This window comes from Trachymyrmex cornetzi, unplaced genomic scaffold, assembly GCF_001594075.2.
Source record: "Trachymyrmex cornetzi isolate Tcor2-1 unplaced genomic scaffold, Tcor1.1 scaffold245, whole genome shotgun sequence".
In the NCBI taxonomy this organism is placed as follows: Eukaryota; Metazoa; Arthropoda; class Insecta; order Hymenoptera; family Formicidae; genus Trachymyrmex; species Trachymyrmex cornetzi.
Window position 1 is genome coordinate 162,250 of NW_017297113.1, and position 11,224 is coordinate 173,473.

Sequence of the window (11,224 nt, forward strand, 5' to 3'; positions counted from 1 at the left end):
TCGTTACATTTGTCATGTAAACTCGATAATATTACGTGATATAAATAATAACAGAAATATTAGATAACTTTTGTTTCCTCGACAGTATCGGCACTCGTCGTCGACGAAAAAGTTCTCGTCTCTACGATGTGGCTCGGCTTATTACGATCTTGGCGATTTGCGCAGTTAGGCCGGGTCTGGCGATAGTGATAGCATATAGAAAAAGAAGAACACGATATATAAACAACCAAAGCGCCAAACTACGAGTACCATCGATGCTAGCTGCGTAGTACCAGCGCCATTTACCTAATCGCTACTAGTCGAAAAGTCTAGGCTGAGTCGGTGCCGGAAACGATCGCCTCCGATCGGCCTTTTAGCGAGAATGAGATCTACGACTGTCGACAACATAATTTCGATACTTTCATAAATTTGACAATTTTTTTTCGTAACAATTTTAAACCAATAATTTAAAAACCACATATAAATATTGAAGATTAAAAACTGTTTTGCGAATTACCGAGTTTAATTTAACCGACAGCGAAGAAACTAAAAGAAATTAAAAAACGATATGAAATTAAAGATCGATACAATTTGTTTTATTTCTGTGATTGATTATACACAGTAAATTAACAGATAAGTCATTGTACATACATAATCCAATTAATGCATGAAGAATTATCATGCTATTTCACGCAATTTTGCTTCTTGCAATTTGGGAAGTAGAATTAGCTTGTATTCATTTTAGCTAATTAAAAATGCAAGAAATGTAGAATTTCGTCTTTGAAGGATGTCTCGGGATTATTCGAATAGCACGGAAACGAAATATAAAACGAAAATATACAATCTCGCGGAGAGCTCGTTCATTTCCAGCTGTCGCGAGTTGCACTCGGGGATACTCTCGGCAGTCGCGATACGAAGGAGCTTTCGCCTTCTTCGCGGCCCCTCGGAGACGAGATTTCAGCACCGGTTTCCCCATGTTGCCATTCTCGCGTTCAAATCTTCCGACTTGTTCGTCGTATATCTATCTACCCTATCTATGATACGTGTGTCCGCCATCCGACGTCGAGACGACGGCGGCGATTCGCCCAGTTGAACACAATTCGGTCGATACTCCGTTTCTATTTTTTTCCTCTCTTAATTAATTTTACGGTCTCCAATACGCGTGCGGTCGATCAATGTATACGATGCTGCTTGCTCGTCGAGCCTTTTTGTGCCTTTAGAGTCACTTCGTGACTGAAAAAAGCTTACGGATTACAAGTTTATTAAAGCCGATCAGGAAGGTACCGAGTCCTCGACCGACAAGACCGGAGGAGACTTTTTCGATTTACTACATTGGTTCAGGCGAACTCGCGTGGACTTGTCGACTCGTGAACGCGCGGATCTTCCTCCAAATTTTAGATTATTTATATTTCCTTCAATTTTTTCATTAACTAATAACTGTTCATAATGTTTCTATATATTTTTATATATGTATATAATAATTTGTAGTTTAAAATTGTAAATATAATAAACAAATTGTTTGTTTTTGCCAACGAAACAAATCGTGTCATTATTAACAGCCGCGCATTATTAACAATCATGCAAACAAAAGATTTGTATAAAGGCAGTATTATAATGATTCATTTTAATAAAAATTTAATTACAGTCTCTCACACACACACACAAGTAGATGTGTACGCTTTCAATCGGATAAATATTATTTTTACAAATAGGCAAATATTAATTTCCAATCAAATAAATATTTTTCCTATTATAATGATACGCTTTTAATGATAATTTTACGGGAATTGTATTAAGTAATAAAAAATGATACATGATTCATGCTGTAATTAATACTTAAAAAAAAAGAGTAACTTAAAAATAAAGCAAAGATCATTAATAATGAACGGAATTATGACAATGGCGATGAACGAATATCATCCCTAGAGTGAAACTCGAGCGAAATCAATCACACGGAATAATCCTGATTATCTCAACGGTATCAGGAAATAGGAACACGTATACGCAGTCGGTAATTTAGATGAAGCACAAAATGATTATTCTTTCTATCTAAGCTACACTTGAAACATATCTAAGTGTCTCATCAATTTTAAAGGAAGATCCGCGCGTACGCGAGGGAAGACCTTTTTTTGTCGAATCGACGTCGGTCGCTTGATTGCGTATATATGTCACGTGTATGTGTATATGTTTGTGTATTCATGTATGCGTGTGTACTTGTGTGTGCGTGTATCCCTATATGAATGACAGGCCAGCTCTTCGTTGATCACGAAAATCCCAACATTCGAGAATGCGCGTGAATTGAAAATAGAATTTAAAAAACGGTAACTTAGCGCGTAACAGCTCGTTTTACTCCATTTTTTCTCAACGTGTCTCGTGTGTACGTGTGGCATGTGTACGTGTGTGTATTTAATGAGTGAATGCGTGTGAGTGTGGATCCTGTTCGTGTACCTAATTGCACTTATTCGAAAAAACGGAACATAAGGTTGAACACAAGATGGCGGCCGGACGGCCCTGGAACGTATGTGTAGGTAATATATACCCTTGTTTAAATTTACTTTAATAAGAAACTCTATATACCGCTTTTGTCTCTATCGCGTTCGCTGTTGTCGCCCCCGGTCAAGCGCGCTCAAACTAAATCCGTTTGCTGCTACGATAGTCTCATCTATTTTCGTTCGTGCTACTGTGCAAGTCGTAAAAACGTAACTTCATAACTTAGGCACAATTTGGAACTGTTTAGACCATTTTCACACGACCCCGTTCGCTGACGTCCGTGTGTCTGTCGAGTGTGGAGACGAGACATTCTATTTACGACGCCGATGGTAAAATAGCATATAATATAAAAAATTACTAGGAAATAAAAATACTGATAATTGTTAAAATTGAATGTTTCAATCTTGATGTACTTTTTCAGATTAAGTGACCGATTATAGTACAATGATTTCATTATTATTATCACACATTTTAACAAATTTAGTAATTTAGAAATAGCTGAAATATTTTCCAACATTTTTTACACATTTACACTCGTATTTGAAATAATACATATTACGTAAAATATATATGCAATATACTTTTACTATTAAAATTTAAATTACTAAATAAACTCTGCCTTGAAAAAAAAAAAATTGTATTCTCGAATAAATTAGCATTTTTTTATTGAATTATTTTTTATTAAATTATTGGCGAATTATATATAATTAATAAAGATCAAACACAGATAGTGAGGCCGAATGAAATGTAATCACTCATTTGGAAGCAAGTCACAAATGTCTCTTTGTGCTCACATTCGTGACACACGAGCGTCTCTCGCTGGAACCATACCAAACGTGACAATATTGTGAGGTAGCTGACATTGAGCCGTTTCAGGGCCAATCGGACCAAATCTTCCAGTTTTCCATTATCCAGAATCGCGTTCGAATCCCATTCTACCTTCACGCGAACTGAAAGGGCGCTCGAGAGGATCTCAATTCTCTCTCTCTCCTTTCCCCTCACAAAGAAGCGAATGGAGAAAGAGAACGTGAGAATCCCTTCGTTTCCTCTCGTTTTGCCGATCGAGGCCCGATGAAAGCGGAAAGAGCACGCGCGCGAGAACGTAAAAAGATGTGTAAATGAAAACGCAAAAACGGGAATCTTTGGACCCGACTTTCCGAACGATGCCCGCCATCTTGGTCCCGTCTGACCACCGGTGTGGATCAACGTAATTTCGCGATCACGCTTCTTCCATCTTCCTTCCTTCCTATTTATCTATCTATCTATCTCTCTCGCTCTCTTTCACTCTTTTTTTACTCTCGCTCTCTTTCTCCCCCTCTCTTTCCCCTACTTGCTCATTTTGTCCCGTTAGTTCTCGGTTTGCCTTCTTACTCGTTTTTACTTTGTCTTCGCGCACACCATAATTACAATAGTCTTTATTCTTTTTATATATATAATATATATATATAATATATATCCGTAATCTTATTACATATATACTAGCTGGTTACAATAATTTGTGAAAAATATACATCAAAATTTTGTTACTTTTTACATCACAGATATTTTAATATAATATATCATCTTTTAATTCTTAAAGATTTCTGTTCCTCCCCGTATATTCGACCAATCCGTCACTCGCCGGATTGTTTAGCGTATCGCCCGCGACGAAGGGAGAGACGGCAGGATGTACAAGCGTGAACGGAGCGAAGAACTAAAGGATTCTTTTGAATTCTTCGATCGCGAAGAACAAATTTACACATTAAGGTATTTTTTATGCATGCGTTTTATTGCATCGTAAGTACCATAATTACCGTGTATTTCAAACAAAAAAATTTCTAAGGTAACAAATATCTAAAAAAACATAACGGAAGGGCATTTAAAAGGCATCCTGATCTTTCGAATGTCTTTTACATGCCTTTCGCATTTCTTCTAGATTTTTGCATTTTTTTCGAATAATAATTTCGAATATGCATTTTAGAGATAACGTTACGGAAAACGTCGAATTTCTTAGTAATTGTCTTCAGAATCGAACGAGAACTGCCATTGCACGGCACACGAATGGAAACGCGTGCATAAAAGAAACCTTAAGCTCGATTTCTCAATAACGGAGAACAACGATACGATTTCGACTTGAGATAAGCTTCCGTCGTGCCTTCGTCCCGCCGTCTCCCCCAAAAAATAAAGAACGAAAAGATCGACAGTGCTTCAACAATCGCGTCTACAACGGTACATGCCTAGCCTCGAGTTCTCTCATATCCCTTTCCCCGACGATCGCGCGTAGCAAATTTCTAAAGAGAGAACGATAGTTCCTCCATAGATTTTACTCGAAGAAAGTCGCCAAAAAGATAGACAAATATCTCCCTCGACGTCAATAATCCCTCCCTTCTTGCGTGAAGGAACGAGACCTTCTCTCGCGTCTCATCGATCGCTCGTCCGGATGGCGATCGCGCTTTATCGCGAAATCGTATGGGTGTTTTATAAGTATCGCGCCAGTATGAGAATCTTCGACGTTGCCGCGAGAGAAAAAAGTGACGTATGTATATGCGGGCGTCTGTAGGTAGTCTAAACTGTTATGGCAGACACGTCGATGTGTCGCTGGGAGATCATTACGCGGACGTATCGTTAATTACGTCGTCGATCGTACTAATTGTCGCGATCTAATCGTCCCATCCTAAACTACGCGGGCGAGCCTTTGCGCGTATTATTCTTCAGTCCGCGTCGTCGAAAATCGCCTCCTTGGTTGCAACGTACACGTATAATACGTGTCTTGCATGATTAATGATTAATTTCATCAATATGCGCGTTACAGTCTTCTATTTTTTTAATTTATAACACGCAGATTTAATAAATATTTTATATCTTCAAAAAATATAGTCATTAATAATTTTCAAAGAATTTTAATCACACAAACAACAAATTATTATTTTATTTCACCGAACGTTAATTATACTAGATTTATAAAGACTTCTCTAATGAAAGGATTCCATTCATTGCCTAATTTTAACCATTCTTAATTGTAATGTTCTTAATTGTAACGTTACTCTCTTTTATTCCGGCCAATTTTCGTCTAGCTAACGAATATGTGTAAAATTACAGGTACCAATTGAATAACACATTCTATAAAGAGAAAACCACCAATAATTTGACCGTCGTCTGCTTCCCGAATTCGATCCAATTACAAGCAGTACGATGAAAAGGACAGGTATCCGTAGCAACTGCGAATTATTTTCGGCGACACGGACGTCGGACGCGGATAGTCTCGTTTGTCCCACATTCGCCCGCGCGCTTTCTAACTTCCGTTGGTGTATCATCTTTTCTTTCGCGATAAAAAAGAAATACCGAAAGACGTACCGCGTTGCACCAGATGGATCGTGGAGATTTGAGATCCGCCGATTATAGACCGCACTAAACGTCGCGACGAAACATCGTAACCGTAATTGAATTAACGACAATCATAGTGTACGCACGTTTACTATCATCCGCACGATAAATATCATTTTTTCACATCTAACGATAAATCTTTCGATAAAGGGTATCGGGCTTGAATTTCTGGGTGTATCGGTGATGCGAATTTGCGGGTATAGGTTCTGGGTGGGCTCTGGATTGTGGGAGGGTGATAAAGGGATAAGTGAGTTAGTGGTCGGAACAAGTGTATAAACATATTTCCCTCCTTTTCGCACAATAATGCCTGGTGAACGTTTAGAAAAAGACTTCGAGGCATCGAATAGGTCAGATCACACCGAGTGATTTATATACTTCATCGAAAGTGTGTCTGCGAGGAAGTGAGGAGTAGGTGAGGAATAAAAGGGAAGAGAGACACAGGCGGTGGTGTGGTGGTGGACAGTTAAAAAGTGACTTAGCGGACACAGGGCGAAGGAAGGTTTAAATTTACGTTTACACACAATCATAATTAGCTTGCATTTCGCTTTGTTGCTGTTCAGCTTGTTTTTTTTTTTTTTAACCCTAAGGAGACCTTAACGTTTACACTCAATAACTTGTTTCCGCGTTTACGCGCGCTTTCTTTAAAGTTACATTATTCACGGTTTTTTGCTTTAAATAGGGTAAATTTTAAGTTTAGTTCCAAAAAACACCGAGAGAGTAGCCTTGCCTATATGGTTTACTTTTTTCGTAGGTATAATTTTTTTTGCATTAATAAGGAATTTTTGCATTTTTAAAACACCGAACATACATGCCTTATACTTTATGTACAGCCTAGAGTCTTTCAGTCGTTACTTTTAAAGAGAGTCATGAGATGAGTGCGTGTGGATCATCCTTTTTCGTTTCTGCTGCTCTATCCTCCTCTTTTCTGTATTATTCGCGTCATTTTCCCGCAACTACGCTCGACTATGCGAGAAAAATAGGAAATCCTGGCCCGCACTACAATACCATTTTATTTTTCTTTTTGTCGCCGTTTTCTCGCGTTCGTCTGGCCTCCGATCCTTCCTACTCCGACTTTCGTCTCTGTCAATTTCGTCTTGGTCCAACGGTCTGCCTGTTATATTAACTGAAATGACGAAATCACCATTTTAATACTAATCGCGGATCATCTCTCTATAAAATTCAATTTTACTCGAAAGTGATGCGAAGCCAGTCGCGCACGTCGTTAAATTATTTAGGAAATATAAGAAAATTTCAATTTTCAATTATACAACTTCGATATTTTTTTATAAGGATATTTTTCTTCGGAAAATATATATTAATTCTAAGTAAAGTTATCCATAAATTTCAATGGAATTGTCTTTAATATACACGTAGCTGAAATTAAAAATATTTTTTTAAAATCTAGATTACAAATACGTTTATTCTAAATAAATTATCATCTAAATTGAATTATTAGACAAAATTTTGACGTAAAAATCACGTATTGATGTTTGCATTTAAAATTATATCAATCTTACGATAATTATCAAATTGGGAAAAATTCAGACTTTCATCAAAATTCAAAAAAGTTTATACCGAATATTAAAAAATTTACCGTATAAAATTTATCTTAACTCTCGAGTATGGTTTCTGTATCACAATCGCGAGCATAACTGGACGTGCATGACCGTGTGAATCCGCAGAAAACCGAATGAGAGAGAGACGTGTGGTCGCTTGAAATGTCGATGTTCGTCATTCGTTCGATATTCGTGTCGTCGTTACTTCAAACCGACAACGGACAATCGAGGCGCGCTCGAAGTGTCTGCCCAAAATCCGTCCCGACGCGTTACGATGAGTCTGCTGGTTCCTAATGCATATATATCGCTCGCGGAAATCGCGATGTGTGAGAAACGAAAACACAGATTAAAACATTCCTAGATTTAGTAAGTCTTTTCCTTTGCGAAGAAACGATACAACACTGCCTCCGCTCGCGCTGCTGCAACCGCAGCTTCTTTTTATCTCTTTTTTTTTCTCTTCTTCTCCTCTACGCAGTAGAAAATTTGTATTCGTATCAAAAAGTGGGCGTCTCGCGCTTTAAGAAAAACGTCTGCGCTTCCGGTATCGGAGAAATCGAATCGAGAGCCGGCGCGCGCGCTGCAACAGTATCCTTTCCTCTTATCCCATGTTCTGATTTTGAGTTTGTATCTTTCTATCTGGATTCGGACCGCGATTTAATTCCATAACGCGACGCCGAAAGACCGCGATCTTCGTAGCCGTAATTGCTCACAAAAAAGAACTAGTGGAATAATTTTCTTCTTAAACTCTCTCTATGTAAAACAAGGGATTAAAACTGCATATACAACAACTAAGAGATCTCTAACTTGATATTATTTTAATGCTAATTTCTAATATATATAAATTCTTAAAATAAATCCCTTTTATTTTTTTGTGTGTGTGTCAAAAAGCTCGAAATACTTCGTGCTCATTTAAAAAATATTGCAACTATAAAATATTAGAAAAATTAAAATCTTTTACACTGTTCGTTATACATATAGATCCTTCGTAAAAAAAAGAATTCTATAGACAAACAAACGTAGGTATTTGTCTTGAATGTGCCATTATATTGATCAAGAACATTCCTCGCAACTTTGTAGGCAATTCTCAACAACGAAGATCGCATCTCTTTATCGGTACTTTTTTTGCATTCCTCCCATTTTGCCGCGTTCGCGCCCGAAACGTGGGACGCGTTCACGTCAAACGCTGCCCTCGAAATAACCGAGAATATAGAAATATTGTCGCCTCGTAAAAAAGAAAAACGCGTCAACTGCGCGCGCCAACAAAAGCCTTGGCTCGTTCTCGCTTCGCACACGTTCGTAATGACCAAAAAATATATGTATATATAATATATTATTCCTTATATAATTATGTCGCTTCCTTAGTTAAGTAGTGTTTAAATAGTAGATAATAAGTTTTTTTTTCTTTTTGCATTAGGTAATTTTACACTCACAGAGGAAAAAATATGCTGTCGCGTCGGCATTTTTGTTCCATCGTTTGACCTTTCGTCGTCGTCAACCGATTGATAGTGGTTGCAGTAATTAATAATCGTAATAATAATCATCGAACGGCTAACATTTTCGCGTTGCACGTGTCCACGTCTGTGCGTCACACGGCGTTGCGACCAAGCATCCTTCGACCGTCAAGTCCACGACGGTCGCGGGACTCAACGAATTCGTGTGTATCCGACTCCGGGTCACCGCGTCTATCGTAGAAATGGGTTTCGCATCGGAGCAAAATATCGTAATCCGCGATGCGATTCGGCGATGCTTGACACGAAGGTAAGATTTCGGGCAACGCCGCTGTAACGACATGTGCACGCGCGCAACGCCTAAATATCTCGTTATGTTCCCCATTTTTGTATACTCGCGTATATGTACTCGTTTGTATATTACGTGTATATGTGTGTGTGTGTGTGAGAGAGAAAGATATTTGTGTGTGAGAGTGTCTCGTGGAATGTCGGGCTCGTAGAAACGCGGTCAGAATGGGTCCTTGCGTCTACTAAAGCGTGTCGCGTGTAAACAGTCGGCACGATGAACATGTCGCGTGTGTCTTTTATCCATTACGTTCTCGGTATACTCCGGTGCGAAATGTATTTTCGCCGTAAATCGAAAGGGTTTTCCTAGACGCGCGCCTAATACCAGGTTGGCCAGGAGCCGTGGGCCAGCCGGACGCGGGTTCGTACGGCGGGTATGCGCTAACTGGCGGAATCGCAGTGGGTTTACGGTATAGGTTGTGCTTAGCATTTATGCATCGCCACTTTTTGTTCTCCCCTTTTTGCATTGGACTTGCCTCGCAACGTTCGAGGTTTCTTCCGATTGAAATAGAAAGGTCGTGGGGGAGCAGGTGAGGGGATGTGGGATAATCGAGCGTCGGCGACGGTATTTGAGGATTCCCTTCGTCCCTGTGCTCGAATCGATCATTCGGCGCTAGGAGATTTTGTTCACCTCCTGAATCCGTCCCTTTTGCCCGTGACACGGACGAGATTGGGAAAATTGTGCGAGCGCGAAGGGAAGCCCCGTTCGCGGCGCGCAACAACGAGAAGGCGCACGGGTTCGGTGCGTGTGAGAGATCTGGGCGGGAATGTGGGCTTATTGTATATGGGCCTTTTCATTTGTATTTACTGTACTCATAACTGTATACTTTACTGATAACTGATACTGACTTTCGTCTACTCTACGGAGTCCTCCATGCTGAGCGCGGTGCCGCGCTGCTCCGCCGCCGCCGCCGCCGCCGCCGGCTGCTGGCTGTTAGTCGGCTCGCCGGATCTGCTGCTCGCGGTGTTGTAGCCCCTCTGCAGTTGCACGACCAGCCCGCTCACGGCAGCGTATTCCTTTTGTTGTTGCTGCGGCTGAGTCTTCTGGCTCGAATGATCTACTATAAGCTTACTATCACAGGCACTTTTTTTGTCAGTTGACGCGGCGTAGAGGTTGTGTAAGTCCGGGTAGTGATTCAGCTGTGGTTGCTGCTGCTGCTGTTGCTGTTGCAGGTTCAGAGGTTGCTTCCGGTCGCGATCCTCTTGGCCGCCGTTGTGAACCTCGCGCTCTCTGCTGCTGCGATCGATCCTCGAGTCACGGGTGCTGTCCTCGTCCCTGCTACCCGCTCGGGAAATCGACAGAGGTGTCGGTGGTGACGTCAGCCGATCGCTGCCGTCCTCCGTGCGACCTCTCTCCGACGGTGAAGGGCTAAGGTCAACCGTGGGCACGCGCTCCGGTCTCTCTGGCACCATCCTGCCCGTTGGTCCTCGATAACTTTCGTCCTCGCTACTGTCTTGCGCCATTCGCGGCAGCGGGGTCCTCCTCGAGTTTCTGCAGAGCTGATCGATCAGTGTCTTGCTACTCATCGTCTCCGGGTGTTGCGATGACGACTGCTGTTGCTGATTTCTCGCCTCCGCTATCCCCCGCTGGTCCCTTGGAATGCCTGTCTCAAGGCTCGACCTGATCAGATTGTCCAGGAAACTGCCATTCGCCCCGGGCCCATCGTAAATGCTCTCCACCATGTCACGCGGCGCCTTCGCCATCGAAGCGCTTCGAGAGTTCGAAGTTCCGGCCGCGTCTGCCGTTCCGGATACGCCAACTCCATCTCGGTCTCGTTGCTGATGCTGCTGCTGTACCATCGTGGCGTTTCGTTGTTGCTCCTGCAGCCCACGCATTCTCTGCGATGCGAAATATTGTTCCGGAAGGATCGGCACGTTCGGCGCGCCACCCATAAAGGGGGAGGGCATGAAGGGCGTCGGGTTCCAGAAGTTGAAGGGTCCGAATGGCAGGTGGGGCATGCCCTCCATGAACGGAGGCATTTTCAGTCCATTCGGACCGGGTATACCGCCGGGCGGTGTGAACGGTTTCTGCGGCTTCAGTTG

The 11,224-nt window shown here is 41.4% G+C and overlaps 1 protein-coding gene across 1 annotated transcript in view; it reads right to left on the minus strand.

Moving 5' to 3' along the window:
• Nucleotides 1-6,393: 6,393 nt before the first annotated feature.
• Eip93F (Ecdysone-induced protein 93F) overlaps nt 6,394-11,224 on the minus strand; it is a 45,542-nt gene continuing 40,711 nt past the window's right edge. Inside the window, exons 9-10 of the mRNA XM_018507660.1 lie at nt 10,031-11,224; nt 6,394-6,955 (exon numbers count right to left, since the gene is read on the minus strand). The exon at nt 10,031-11,224 is cut by the window's right edge and continues 68 nt beyond it. Of these exons, the coding sequence (XP_018363162.1) occupies nt 10,037-11,224 (1,188 nt within the window). The 3' untranslated portion in view covers nt 6,394-6,955; nt 10,031-10,036. The remainder of the gene's footprint in view (nt 6,956-10,030) is intronic.